General features: G+C 43.9%; 1 protein-coding gene across 2 annotated transcripts in view; it reads left to right on the top strand.

The window, feature by feature from the left end:
- LOC139350077 (glutamate receptor ionotropic, NMDA 2C-like) overlaps nt 1–5,162 on the top strand; it is a 48,269-nt gene extending 43,107 nt beyond the window's left edge. For both annotated transcript variants that reach the window (XM_070991172.1, XM_070991171.1), the window contains exons 15-16: nt 818–1,050; nt 2,254–5,162. In XM_070991172.1, the coding sequence (XP_070847273.1) occupies nt 818–1,050; nt 2,254–3,807 (1,787 nt within the window). In that variant the 3' untranslated portion in view covers nt 3,808–5,162. The remainder of the gene's footprint in view (nt 1–817; nt 1,051–2,253) is intronic.
- The last annotated feature ends 10,143 nt before the right edge of the window (nt 5,163–15,305 follow it).

Raw genomic sequence — 15,305 nt, 5'->3', positions numbered from 1 at the left:
CTTTGGCTGACATGCAGCATTCATCTTACTTTCATTTTTCAATCCCTATCGGACTAGTAAAGTTAAATATACTATTTTTTACCAGTCATAATCTCTATAAACAGATACCTGTGTATGAATACAGAATCTGTAGGGAAGGGACAAGATTTTGATATCGGAAACGCTGTGGTTTCTGTTTGTCGTCCGAACAGTATCAACCAATCACATTCATTTATTCACATTCACGTATTGTAGATAGATATTAGATCAACTCCTGCTTCATTTTCGGGTCTCAAGTTGCTACTCAGAGTGTAAACATTGACCAGCACATGTGAGAGGAAGTCTTGGTCCAGATATCTGGCTCGCTACAATGGAAGCCCTGAAACGTAGGCTGTTGCCTCCAGAGGCTAAATTGTTGCCAGACAATAGCCAATGGGTTCTGAGATGGCTCCAGTCATAATTACGACTTGGATGTCGACATGAGAGGCACGAGCCATAAACTGGAAATCAACTCCCACATGACATTAACTCCGCATAAATGGAAAAAGCCCTGAAGGCAGCAATAAGTGAAGCTATAGCACAGCTATAATCTGATGTCTGTGGGTCATAAACTTCGAGTTCAGAACTCTGTTTATGTTCACTTCAACCTCATAATCAATGATTCATTTCAAATCCAGCAAAAACAACAAAAACGTGTAATTATCCTAAGACTTAGACTGCAATCCATAACACAATAAATGGTCATATCTTCAGATATCTGATCTCTTCACCCTGTCATCTCATACTCTTTCTTTCTCTCCAAATATTTCCCCTCTCCTTCCCCCTCACCTCCCTCCAGGAGACACCCAGCGCTTAGAGACGGTGTGGTTGTCGGGCATCTGCCAGAACGAGAAGAACGAAGTGATGAGCAGCAAGCTGGACATTGACAACATGGCGGGCGTCTTCTACATGCTGCTAGTGGCCATGGGCCTCAGCCTGCTGGTGTTTGCCTGGGAGCACCTGCTTTACTGGAAACTGCGACACTCCCTCCACAAGTCGCACAAACTTGACTTCCTGTTGGCCATCAGCAGGGTGAGATTTGAATTTTACATTTCGTGAAAGCGGAGTTGCTTGTTTACAGATCGGTTTGATTGCTGATTGTTTAGTTTGTGGAAGTGGGGATGAGAAATTGCTTCTCGCTAATATTTACATTGATTATTTAGTTGACTGATTCGCTGACCGTAATTGGATTAGTTAACAGCTTGGTTGAGTGATTGAAAGACTGGCTGGTTGATTGTTTTGACTCTAAGTAGTTGGTTGGTTGCTTTTTCAGTGTAATATGCTGTTTTACATGAAGTCGCTTTCATGTGATGATAAATTAGATCGCATTTGCATGTAATTACATGGTACCATTGGAGGGTCTTGTTAAAATATTAACTAAAATGGCACTGCATTCTTATTGAGAGTGAGAGGGGAGGGGAGAGAGGAGAGATAAGAGGAAAGAAAAGCAGCACTAATTCTGGTGTTTACTCAGCATTTAACTTTGATTGCTTAATGTTCATTTGCAATTAGCCTGAATCGGTACCCAGTTTGTTGATGTTGTTTGGGAATGTGGTTATTGAGGCAAAAAGCTCTGGCTGAAGTTACAGCCAGGGAAATGTCTACGGACTCCAGCCTCTGTGCTCCTCCGCCGTGTAATTACACCATTGTGCCTGGATCCGGGTTTTATCAGATTAACGGCTAAATGACTATCTGATCATTAATCCGTATGGGGCGGCCCCAGGGGCCAAATTAAATTTGGCTCTTTCAGGATCTCGCAGCCAACTGTAAGCAGAGAGCAGTCATGGGATTTGGCTGTGTTTGTCCATGCGGTTAGAGACAGTTTGTTCTGCAGGCGACTTTAGGCGTGTGTGTCCGTGTGCGTTTACTGGGGCAATCCTCTCAGCTTAAACTGTTTTTCTTTGAGTCCCAGGAGAATGCATAATGAATTTGTGACTAAGACTTGCCTCAGTGATAAAATGAGATATTAATGAAATAAGTTTATTTTCTATTTTAGCGCCAGTGGGGTTTTTATTCGTTAGGAGGTGGATTGTCACTTTGAGATGCACAAATTGGTTGAAATCTCATCTGTGAAATTGTTCCCTGAGGACCACCAGGTTGACTCAAGGTTAAACAGTTTGTGGCTAACTATTGATTTAATTACAAATGATGAGGTGATTTATACTCCACTCCACTCTCCTTACTCTTTCACCACCTCTTATTCTCTCTTCATCTTTTCCATTCTTTGACTCTCAGGGTATCTACAGCTGTTTCAATGGCGTCGAGGATCCTGGCCGTTCATCTGGTTTGGCAAAACCTGATCTGACCTCCAATTATGCTCAAGCAAACATGCTAAAGATGCTTCGCACTGCCAAGGACCTGGTCTCCACTGCCAACGTTGAGACTTCTCTGGACAACGCCACCAAGACCATAGAGCAGTTGAGTCGTCACGGCGGCAGCTTGCCTATTCGTGTTCCACAAGTGGAGGCTGTGCCCGGAGGATTTGCTTACGTTACGGAGAATCACTGCTCTCTCCCCCAGCGCTCGCTAACCCCACCTCTGACTGCTGTTACCTCTCTGAAACAGCAGAGGAGTGTGACCAGGCCCACGCCACTGCGCTACACGCTTCCGACTCACTCCTCCTCATGCCTGTATGACCGGCCGCTCCCTGTGTCCAGCCTCAGCACCCCTCACCTGGCCGTGGGTGAGCCGCTCCCTCATCAGCACCCGCACCACTACCAGACCACTGGGAGACTCTACGTGGACACCCATCCTCATTCGCCTTTCATCCCCTACACCGATCTCCAACTACCTGACATCTACGCCTCTCACCCCGTCTCCTCACCTCAAAACCAGCACGTCCAAGCAGGCTTTTCCCGACGGAAACGGAGGTCCAAGAGTTTCCAGTGTGACGATGGGGACGTCGAGAGGAGAAAAAACAGGGACCTGGACAAGAGTGACAAAAGTCCCGTCTGTCTGAGTGAGCTCAAAGCCAACCACCTCCAAGAGAACCACATCTCCGCCCCCAGCGTTGAGAGCATCTACTCAGGGGAGGTGACGTGTCCTCGTGTAGAGAACTACAGCTCCTGGCCCCCGGAGGACCTCATGCTGAGAGGGAGACGCAGGCAGCGCCGTCCCTCTTTCCTTAAAGCTACATGGGGCAGTGAGCAGATGCGCCAGCTCGATGAATCTCAGTCGTCCCTGTCCAGCCAATCACCGTCCACCCTGCCAGACCTGTTCCCATGCATTCTTACACCAACCACAACTACAAAGGCCTACAACCCCGCCCACCTTCGAAACAACCTGTGCCTCCCACGGAACCAGGCCTACCTCCACATAAGGGAGGACCAGAGGAGGCCCAATGGGCGTAAGGGCCAGAGGCTGCGCTACTCCAACTCCACCCACCTCCCCACATATGGAGAAGCAGTACGACATGGGACCGGGTTAGGGCGGGGGATGGTACGGAGAGCCACCAGCTTGCTCAGTAGACAGTATGCCCACTACCTGAACTCGTACCCTGGACTACCCCTCTACCACGGCCCGCTAGACCTGCAGCACCACAGCCAGACCTCCAGCAGCCACCCGAGCCCCAGCCCTGTGTGCCAGCTGCTGGCTTGTGGTGGAGGGAGATGTGGAAGCCAGCGGGCTCTGCTGTACCAGGACAGCGTGTACGGGGCCTATGGGGTCTATCAGGGATCCCAGACTGGATCAGAGGCCCAAGTAGGTCAGGGAGCAGGGGGGCAGCCAATGGGAAGCCCCTGCGTACTTCGTCCCTGGCGGCGGGTTTCTAGTCTGGAGTCTGAGGTCTGATGAAAAACTAAATGGACCTCATGAGATAGATACCGGGGAGTAAACGAGGACGAAGCTGTAGAGGAGGCGTAGCGGTTAGATTAACGTCAGATTAAAGACAGATTAAAGGGAGAAGTTATGACTTGAAGTAATTGTGGATTTTCGATGTGACTTTGTGTGGTAAAGAATAGAAGTTTGGGTCTGCAATTTGAACAGATGTTTAGGACTTATTTGATGTTCCCTTCAGTAAGATAAGACTGCGCTGTTACCAATTTATCCTGGAGAAGGCTGCGGAAAGCTGGGGTTGGCAGGTTTTACTCACTTGCTGCTTTCCTACGACAACGCTTGTGTGTTTTCTGTGCTTTAATGTGCACTAAAATTTACAACAGTCCACGGTGTTGGCGCATGGTTAAACTATAACCAGAGTTTTCATGCTGTGTGTGTTGTGTATATTTTATCGTGGATGGGATTCAGTCGAGTAGATGAACTGTTTACAGCTGGGGAGAAATGATTGAGGAATAAGGGATCATCTCTTTAAATACAGCCACCAAAAACAAGCAGCCACTGTAGCAAGATCTGTGAAGACAGCTGCGACGAACGGGGGAAGAGTTTAATTCCAAAATAAGACATTCAATATTAAAACATTTTGACTCCAGACACAGAACAGCAGCAGTTTTCAAGACTGAAATAATCATTTTGAGACATCTGTTAATGAATTTCAGGTTACTTCTTTAAAGATTTATAATGTTTTGGAGCTAAAACCTTCAAGTCTTCATTAAGGGATGAGGCAGAGGAAGCAGAGATTTTGTGACAGCAGTCCATATGAACACAATCTGCAAAATGATGAAAGTATTGGGGCAGCACTGACCAGCACTAGATGTCTTAAACCATGGATTCTTGTTCCTCACTGAGTCTCAGTATGAGGCGACAGCACAGCACAACATCACACTGGGCCTCACAATTAATAAATTCTGCATCTAAATACTATATCGATATAGAGAAAATGTGTTATTTGAGGCTGGTTAGTGTCATATTCATGTATTCTACATATGATAGGAATTTATAGTCACTCAAAATTTTCTAATCACACTTCGGGCACATTCTGAGTTTTTTCTTTTTGTAAAGCTGTTGCTGATTTACTGGAATATTTGTTATTACTGTATTAACTCTATCAGTTGGCCTATATTAAGATTTTCATCACTTGCTCTTTTCCACTCTTTTATATTCCCTCATCGTTCCTCTTTTCCCGTCCCCTCTAACTGTTAAATGATCAAATTTAAATGAGGTAATTGAAAGCTATTCTAGTATCTATATTACCTGGCTCCCTCACCCTGTAATTAATCACTTAGACCAATTAAAGAGCCTTTTTGGATGAACGTGCATGTGTGCTTCGTCTTTGTAGAGCCTCTTTATTTCTGTTCATGCCTACTTGGTAGAACGAAATAGGATTTTAATGGGGAAATGCGAGTCTTAAAGGAGTAGTTTGGATCATGCCACAGGTAAACAGCTTCATTGGTATGTCGCTCAAAAGCCAGAATGGAGCGAGGTTCATCGCTTTGTGAACACATGATTGGCTAAAGGACATTACTACATGGGCTGGGGAACACTTTGGAAAACCGTTGCTGTCAATTATGAAGCTATAGTCAGCTGGTTATAGAATAATTAAGATATAACATTATACTTAGCGAGCTTTCAGGGTGCTGGTAGACACATATGCTAAGCTAAGCTAACCAGCTGCTGTCTGTAGCTTCACATTTCAGAACAGATGTGAAAGCGGTATTGATGTTCTCATCTAACTCTCGATAAGACAGAATATTTCCCACATTGTTGAGTGTTTCTCTTAAGGTGGAAACAGAGAATGGAAAAAGAGTCGGAAGACAGAAAAAAATGGCAGCGCTGGATGATGAAGGCGATGCTTTGGTCGCTGATCAAAGCCTCCTTCTCTGATCTTGTCATATGGAGGTCAGTTATCTGCTGCAGAATCCAGGAGGAATATTCTTCTGGCGTTCGGGTCACATGTTGGCTGGTGACTGACACAAATACACCAGCAGAAGGAGAGAGAAGTGGCAGCCATGTTGTTCTTTTGACTTCACATTTGCTGTCAAACTTCTGAACTTTTGACAAGGTTTCTGTCAGGTTTGGTGAAGCTGACAGCGTGGCAGTCACGACACGTCATACAATTTCCAGCGGCGCTCATCGACGGCAAACTTAATGATAAGCTCCTCAAGGTGACCTGTTGCCATGGCAATTACTCTCTCTCTCTCTCTCTCTCTCTCTCTCTCTCTCTCTGTGTTGTTGTCATGACGAGATAAGACTCCATTCAGGACAAGATGAGTAATGTTGGAGAGTCCAAACATTGAGCGCTTTGATTTTTCCATTACTCTCTGCTTTGTTACTGGAGCATTGCTTTAGATTGGACCATAATATTGATTTAATCCTCTGTTCTGCAACAGATCCCATATTTTTAGAGTTTCAGGTAATTGGACTTCTTTTCATGCCTGAAGAGCAGAAAGGGGCTCAACATACCTCGGTAATTACGCAACTGAGATGCTTTTTGGCCCAACATAAAGCCAAGATTTTGGGAGGATTGTGTGGATGGAGGGGAGGAAAGAATAGCAAGAAGGAGCTATTTTTGTCAAGTTAAAATAGGTCATCATTTTTGACATTTTCTGTTTTTAGTGTTTAGGAACTAAGACTGAACGGAGATCAAATGAAGCACTGGACCGTTTTTAAACCTGCTATTTATAGAGAGGTTCAATAAAATGTGACAAACTCAAGAGCCAATGAATGTGACGTCATGCTTAACTTTGTATTTTTGGAACATATTTAGAAAAATAACTACGCTTTTATTCTCAAACGTCAAGTTTCATTGTACAGTACATTAAGAATTACAGTCACGGGCTTTCATCATGAAACAAGAAAGCTTCTACTGAAAAAATAATGCTGTTTGCTCCATGTAATTATCAATATATAGCCTAATGGGTAATTAAAAAAATGACTTAATAGCTCTAAATTTTCCCTAAATGCACATTTCTTTTTTTACCTTCTTGTTTTCTGTACTTGTACAAAATACAAAATATTTACAGAGCATTTTGAGGGCTGTAATGTAAAGCATTACCAAATGTTGACAGTGGAGGTTTGGCATTTTTCATGCTCAATATAAATGTTTCATTTTGAGCTGATAGAAAAATAATGCAGGTGGCACATGGAAGCGGATGCTATTCAAACTGGCGTTCATGAACTGGTCATTTCAGCCCTCCATTACACAGTAATCATCCAGAGGAGCTTCTCCATGCTGCTCCAGGGCAGAAAAGGAAGTCATTCATTTCAACAGCTATCAGACTGTAAACACCAAAAGGCCAGCTGGTGCCCCATGCCCAAGCGTCACATTCAACTGTTTTATGTCTGTGCAACTTTTTTTTTTATCCGTGTGCATTTCTTCTATTTAATATTTAATTACGGTTTCGATTGGTCGGTCGGTCAATAGATCACTTTGCTTTAGATGGTTCTGATGCCCCCTCAGGGTTAACCCTAAACTAAAGCCACTCCCGTAGTTGTACTTTATGCTAATTAACTCAAATGTTAGCATGCTAACATGCTAAACCATTATGATTGACATGGTTAACATTATACTTGCCAAACATCAGCATTTTAGCATTATAGTGCATTCTAGTCAAAGCACTGCTGTTAGCAGAGCGTCACAGAGCTGCTTGTGTGGCTGCAGACGCTGTTTGCACAGAGACACTATTTCTACAACAACAGTGGCAGGTGACCAGATGATCAATTAAAGGACTGCTGCAATTTTTTAAGGCTTTTTTAGACTTAAATGTAAAACACTATTCATAAAAACAAACACAGTGATTAGGATTCACTTCAGTCACTCCAGTCATCAAATGCCTGGATGCCTGATCACAGAGTGAATGCGTGTGCGCGCGTGTGTGTGTGTGCGCGCGTGTGTGTGTGTGTGTGTGTGTGTGTGTGTGTGTGTGTGTGTGTGTGTGTGTGTGTGTGTGTGTGTGTGTCCAGGCTACATGTGCAGTGGTTGTATCAGGATTGATGAAGGGCCTGTCTTGCCAAATGATGAAAGATGTGATTGGTGCATATGAAAACATCAATGGAGCACCTGGGACAGGCTGCAGACACCACACACAGAGACAGACACGTTAACAGCAGAAGTCACAGAAAGTACAAATTCAAATAATCTCTCTCTCACATACATCCACAACCAGAAACATGCTTGAAAAACAGCACCTCAGAGAGAGACGAAGGAGAAGGGAAGCAAGTACAGAGACGAAGAACAATTAGGCACATTTACCAGCATGGGGATTTAATATTCATGTCAGGAGGACACAGGAGTCTATAAGGACCACCCTCGAAGCGAAAACATTATTCATTTATTCACTCACGCAGAAGCTCGTCACTCCATAATTTTCCACCAGGGATATTAAACTCTTCTCTCCAACGTGTGCATCTGCTTGTTTTCGAACTCTTTTACTTTTTCAACTAGTGGCCCAATTGATTTAAAGCACACCACTGCTGTTTATGTATGTTAACAACAAGCAGCAACCTTGACAGGGTCGTCAGCCACGGCATCAGGAGTCACCAGAGGGCCGGAGTCCAGTCCGGTCTCCTCACACCTCCCGCCTGCGAATAAATTGCTTCACGTATCGTGGCAACAGCTCCAGATGCTCTGAGTCACCTTGAGACAAAAGGCTGGCCTGCCCTCTCTGACAGGTGAGAGGGAGGAAGGAGAGAGGGAGAAGAGGAGATAAGAAGACAGAAAAAAATGTGTGGGGAAATCAAGTGAGGCAGAGAAATATTTGGGATAATGGTATTTGTGAGGAGGAGGGGGAGGGGGAGGGCGAGGAGGAGGAGGAGGTTTGAAAGAAACGAGAGATGGTGAAGGAGATGGCCGAGAATTGTCAGAGGAGGAGAGATAGAGCGATTTACAAGAGAGAGGCGGAGGGAAGGTGATGGGGTGGCTTTGAGAGGAGATAGAGGGAATAAGGGAAAGGAGGGGGAGGTGAGAGGAGAGAGGAGAGAGGGAGGCAGGAGAGGGCAGCATGAAGGAAAGACATTAGGACAGCTGATCTGAGAACAGGTAAGACGAGAGCAGGTGAGCAGAGAGGGATGGAGTCGTTTATTTATGTGTCTTTTTCTGGTATGAAAACCAAATTTGTTGGGACAAGCAGTCCTCATTAGGACCAAAGTCTGGTCCTCATGTGGGAGAACCTCATTTCTGAAGTTGATTAAAGGTTAGAGGCAACGTGTGAACTGAGGTTAGGTTATGGTCAAGGTTAGGGTCAGGGTTAGGTCGTCCAAAATGGACAGAAGTCAATGCAATGTCCTATTGAGGACAGCAAACTTCAGTGTGTGTTAGAAAAAGGATTCATTTAAACTGCAGGATGATGACGAGGAAAACCAGGAAAATATTGGGGGGAAAAAAACTCCCACGAGCGCCTAGAAGTATCCCACACGTCTTCATTTCCTGACTGAAGATGTGCAATTATGGGCTGATAGCCTTATTAAAGGGAGATACACAAGCCAAACCAAACAAACCAAACCAACATCATCACTGCTTCACTGACACACACGCGGAAACGTGACGTAAACGTCAGCCGCTCTGGTTGTTTTGACTTCCATTATCACATTAGCTAAATCATCAAAGCAGCACAGCAGTCTGAGCGTGACAGCTGTCTGTGCATATGAGGACACACTTTATTGTGCTACAGTCCGCAATTAAACTTTGAATTTTGAGAATGTGTCGTGTGCGTTTCTGGCCGTGCGCGAGTGTGTGTGTGCGGCGGCTCCTCCCGCATCCGAGACGATTGGATCTGCCAGCCAGCAGGAACGTTAATTACTTCAGCAATCTTCAGGCTCACTTCCCACAATCACTCCCATCTATGGGAAGGGAGTGAGCTCGGCCATTCAGGAAGCCCAGATCCAGACCGAGTGTCCGATTCAAATCTGTTTCCACGAACAAGGAAATCAAATGAGCAGAACAATACAGATGGAGTCCAGAGCACGTTCGCCATGGTTCCTCTACGTGCTCTTAAACATGAATTTCCCTTTCCACTTTCCAGAGCAGCTGGGACAACGATAATGATAAATGTTTTGATGTCAATCATCACTTCAAGTGTAAAGTTGAGAATTTTGGTTGTCAGGGAATTTTAAATGGAACGAAACAGATTATATCTTAATTAACAAACCCATGTTTGAGACAAATTACTGAAATAAATGTTCTATTATTCGTTTTTATATCCTTTAATTCTTTATCAAGACAGGCTACGATTTCATTTTTCTGCTGTCAAAAACACAGATGGCCGTCTCTGAGAAACTGCATTTATACAACCCTAATTTGCAAAAGCAGAAAGGTTTTTGGGGAAAAGTAATGCCCAAATGAATGGAGAAACATTGTTAACTGATTTATTAGGTTCACAAAAATTTAGATTTTTAATGTATGAGTGGATCCACTGATAATGTATTTGTTTTCCTACAGTATCCTAAAAATCTGGTCATTGCAAAATACAGCTTAAATAAACTGTTTTATGGATGTGTTTTGGGTGTTGCAGCACTGGTTTTATAGAAAAAGTCTGCAGTGACTTGAATGCTGCGTTCATTAGCATTTAGCTCATATATATATATATATATATATATATATATATATATATATATATATATATATATATATATATATATATATATATATATATACCCACAAACAGTGGATGTGCTGGTCCTGAACAGCTCTTGTTCAAATGTAACCTGTAACGCTGCAAAATAATGCTGAATGCTAATAACGTGCCTTTGGATGTAATGCTTGGTTAGCTAGTTAGCCAGACATGCTAACATTTGCAGCTTATGACAGAGCAAAGAAAGGCAAAGTTTATTTCTTTCCTCACATGTTTGTTCTTGTGTTTCAGGAAAGACTACAAAAAAGACGCCACCCTATCCTCATGAGATACCGAGTATCGCTCTTCTTACAGCCTCATGCACGCCATATCAACATGTAGAGTAATGCAAAGCCTGACAGGCCTGGTTACAGTTACTAAGCTATGATTGGACAGTTGCTGTTCGGAGGAGGGGTTTTGCGAAGGGTCTATTAGTGAGATTTGGAGTTGCTGGTTGATGGACTTCTACGACGGAACGAAAATGCAGCCCTCCCCTCACTCAAAAACATAATGCGAGCACTGATTATGTTCTACCACCACATAATTGGAAAAATAAATTAGTAGTATATATAAACGAGATGGAGTAGAAGAATGATGATGTTGTCCTACGTCATGCACCTCATGTGGCATTTTCCTCAGCTTCATATTGATCAGCCTGATTTTTCATCCCTTCCAAACTGTCACCGATCTCTATTAGCCCAGAGGCTCCAATCCTGAGGCGCACCAGTCTCTCAATGAGTTTTTCGGGGAGCAATTTCGGTGTGGCACATCCAGGTCTGGGTTGTGTGTACACAGCCTATATATCATCAGTCTGAGAATGCAGCCGCAACCAGAAACACAGAGGAACAACAAGTCCTTGGTTCGCACTGCCGCCTCGTCTGAGAAATAAATCAGCTCTTTGGAGGATCTGGATTTCTGTGTGAAAAGACGCTGTAGGTCATCAGATGAAAGGCGCAGCTGTGATTAGCGGGTGTCGCCCTGCTGACGTCCCGTGAACGACACTATAAAGCACACACTGTCGCCTCGTCTCTTGTCCTTCCAAGGTGACAGCTCCTGGGGTGTTCTGGCAATGATTACTTCAGCAAATTAACAAAACCCCACGACGAGCCGCCGACGGCACAGCCGAGAAACCGGGCCGCACACACATGCCGTATCATCACAGAGTGCGAACAGACATCCTCCGGTCTGCCAACAAGACACACACACACACACACACACTTCAGGCTACAGAAGCCAAAACCATAGCCCTCTAATTAACCAGTCCCACCCTCCTGACCCAGTAGCCAAGAGCAGCCTTATTATCAGCCAGATCCTTCCCCCTCTCCGATTCTTCTCCTGCTCTGCTAAAATGAGGTTCAGCCCTCTGCTATCCTGGAGGAGGACCGCCAAATGAGAACAGAGCAGAGAAAGATATTAGTCAGGGTGTTATTGATGGGGACTTGGTGGTTTTAAAAGTTGTTGACCCTTTTTAACACATCAGTGTGCGACAGATTCTCAGTTGGAGATGGGAAGGTTGTACCAGCGTTGACTGCAGATCTGCTCCACTCCTCTGGCTCCTGCCATAAACTTTTCTGCTGTTTCATTTCCTGCCTTAGTGAACTTTGCCTTATTTTTGATGTCCTTTACTTAAATCATTAAGATTATTGGAGCCCACAAGGACCAGACACCCCTATACATCATGACAATTTAGATTTTATAGTCTTGATTTATGACTAGAAGGCAACACACCAAACAACAGATTAGACTTTTTGTGATTAAAGAGTGAAATCATGCGAGCACACACAATTTTCTTGTGTTGCCACCAAAACAGAAGCAATTGTCCAGAAAATCCCTGTAATTATCCAAACAAAGCATAAATTTCAGCATAAAATTGCAAAAATTTGCAAGAAAATCTGTTGAAGAAGGCTGTCCATATCGTTCAATCTATCATTCATCGTGCTGTCCTCAATCAAATGTGCCTCCTCCTGATGATAAAATCTGTTTATTTTGGTTTGAAACCGTTTGTTTGTCAATGGTCAATAATGTAAAGGTCTGTCTGAGAATGTCCTCACCACAAATAAGACTCCATTGGACTACTGAAACCTTACCACGACCACCAAATCCACACAAACCACTTTTCACATTGGTGTAAATTAGATCCACTGCACAACACTAATTTAAAAAGAAAATACATCACTTTCAAACCTGTTACTCCCATTATTTCCTTCTTCTAAAACAGAGGTCAAGAACACCAGGAGCCAATGCCAGGAGCTGAGCTTTCACTAAAACAAATTGTGACTGGTGTGTTAACTGCATGCCAAAGTAATCAGGGCACACAAGGCCAAACTGCCTCCAAAGTTACCATATGGCAGCATTTAAAAAGGGTATTTTTTAAACAGAGTCTGGCGCACACTCACTTCACTCCACATAAAACACTACGGCTATATTACAATACTTGGAGCAAACTTCATGGAGGAAGATATGAAGAAAACAGGATCTGTTTTCATGAATATTCTCTGGTCTCGCTCAGCTAAAAACACAGCACCCATTAGCACGTTAGCATGTTAGCAGCTGCAGTAGCGGTCTGTGTGAAACACTGGTAGAGATGCTCTCATCACGCCAAGAGTTTCCAAGATACCGACACAGAGGTCGACTCATGGTTCACATCAGAGCCGCACTGAAAACACTGTGCTGTATGTATGGGTCACTTATGGTATGGTAACAAGTAATGCAAAAGAAGTTGCTCTTAGTGATGAATCCTTGCTGAATTATCACCAGGCTGCAGGTCCCATCAGCTCTATGAGGCTTTAGCAGCTCATTGTTTTTGTTTTCGGGCCAACAGCTTTGCTGTTTTGCTTCATCAATCCTATCAGAGCGTTTTTGCAGCTAGCAGGCACGAAAAAGGCCCTAAAAACATACTGTGCACTACCTGCTCAGCATCAAACAGCAGACAGAGACAGTTAGCGACTAGCTGGAGAACACAGTGGAGCATTTAGCAGCTACAGATCCAGATATTTTCTCAGGCCTTGGTAGAGAACAGCTAAAAGGAGAGTCAATATTTGTTTAAGTAAGTAAGCAACTATTCCCGAACAAGTTCACCATGTCAACTTACAAGGTGATTACAAGTGTGTCTTGTGTTTACAGCCTTTTTCTAGAGTATGATTACTGGCCAGACGGCTGCCATCTCAAAGAAAACGGTACAAAAGCAACCATGAAAAACATTAACAACATTGTGGGTGAATGATTAGCAGTGTCTGCAGAACAAAACGTATATATATGACTTTGGTGCAAGAGGCTCTAAATGAGTGCCATTAGAGCGGAAGAGAAAGACGAAAAAAAGACATATGATGTATCCTGAGTTGAGCAAAGTCCATTTCGGCTTGTACCCCTGAGGAAATCAGCGAGGAAGCAGCGACTATTAGAAATTTGGAACGATGATTCCGACCCAGTGGGTACAGGGACACGGCGACCTTCATCAGGACCGCAGACATCGTCTGTCAGCACACACACACACACACTCTTACTCATCCTTATTCCTGATAGAAATTGTTTTTTGGGTATCAGTCAATAAATGGCAGGGGAAATTTGTGCGCTTGTTTTGTAGGTGGAAGGAAGCCGCTCAAGACTCAAACTCCTCTGTTACATCGAGCTGCCACACAGGCCAAATGTTACCCAAACAACTCTCCGCCTGCGGCTTTGACATTGATTTCCTGTTATACAATGAATTTGACATGCTTTCTCAGGACAGCTAAACACTTAATCTAAGTCGAAATCTTTAAATAACACACAGCCAGTTAAGAAGTGCTCTCCTCGCGTATCACTGCGGAGTCCATGCAGGTCACCGCCGGAGCAGGGACACTTCAGAGGACGTATTCACGGCTGCAGAAACTGGACTTGTGACCTTCCACTTACATTCTCACCCTGCAGCTTCCCTAATGTGTTGATTTATCATGTAACCCCTGAAAGTGTTGAACTGCTCTGCAGAGACACATAGATGGACCTCACATTCCTCACATTTTCAGCCATTTCAGTGCCTGAGCATGACACCTGATGACCACCCGTGATTCATAAAACTGTACATTATTCGTCTCTGAAACCAGCGTTTCGCTCAGACAACCCGAAGCGCAAATGAAAGCAGTAAAGCCAAATTCATGCTTGATGCATCAGCGTGATCACGTCTGCTTTCGTTAAACTGCGCTGTTTTCACATGTCCAGACCTAAAATATGTGACCAAGCAGACTGTAAGCAAACAAATGCACCAGCTGTGCCACAAAAGCATAAAGGAGGCTTGTTTTGAGGAGGACTGTGAGGACATTTTTTAGTATTCAAGGACATACAAACGCTGCTAAACATGTGTTCAGCCAAATACATGAGCGGCTGATTTTTCATCAGCTTGTTTGGGGTAGAATTTCTGGATTTTTTTTAGAAAAAGGAAAATAACTTCTGTTGTAATGAACAATACAGAGTGAACCAGAGCCAATTATAAAGTAATAAAATGATGACATGTTCTGCATTTCTTAAAAAAAGTATACGATAAGTACAGGCGATAAGTAAAGCTTGTGGAGGGTCATGTCTTACACAAGTGTGTGTGTGTGTGTGTGTGAGAGAGAGAGAGAGAGAGATCAGAGTAGATGAATGTGGACAAGTTTGTGCTTTAATCGAGACGATAAGATGGGCGTACCTTATCTGAGTCAGCACAAACCACCACTGACAACACTGATAGAGTTTTCTACCCGTGTGTGTGTGTGTGTGTGTGTGTGTGTGCGTGTGTGTGTGTGTGTGTGCGCACGCGTGAGACAGGGAAGATAGTATCCCTGCTTTAAGAGACAAGACCAATTTCTCCAGAGCGAGTTTCAGGCGTGTGGTACA

The sequence above is a fragment of the Chaetodon trifascialis genome, chromosome 21 (genome assembly GCF_039877785.1).
Source record: "Chaetodon trifascialis isolate fChaTrf1 chromosome 21, fChaTrf1.hap1, whole genome shotgun sequence".
Taxonomy (NCBI): Eukaryota; Metazoa; Chordata; class Actinopteri; order Chaetodontiformes; family Chaetodontidae; genus Chaetodon; species Chaetodon trifascialis.
This window is presented reverse-complemented; position numbering and strand designations above follow the sequence as displayed.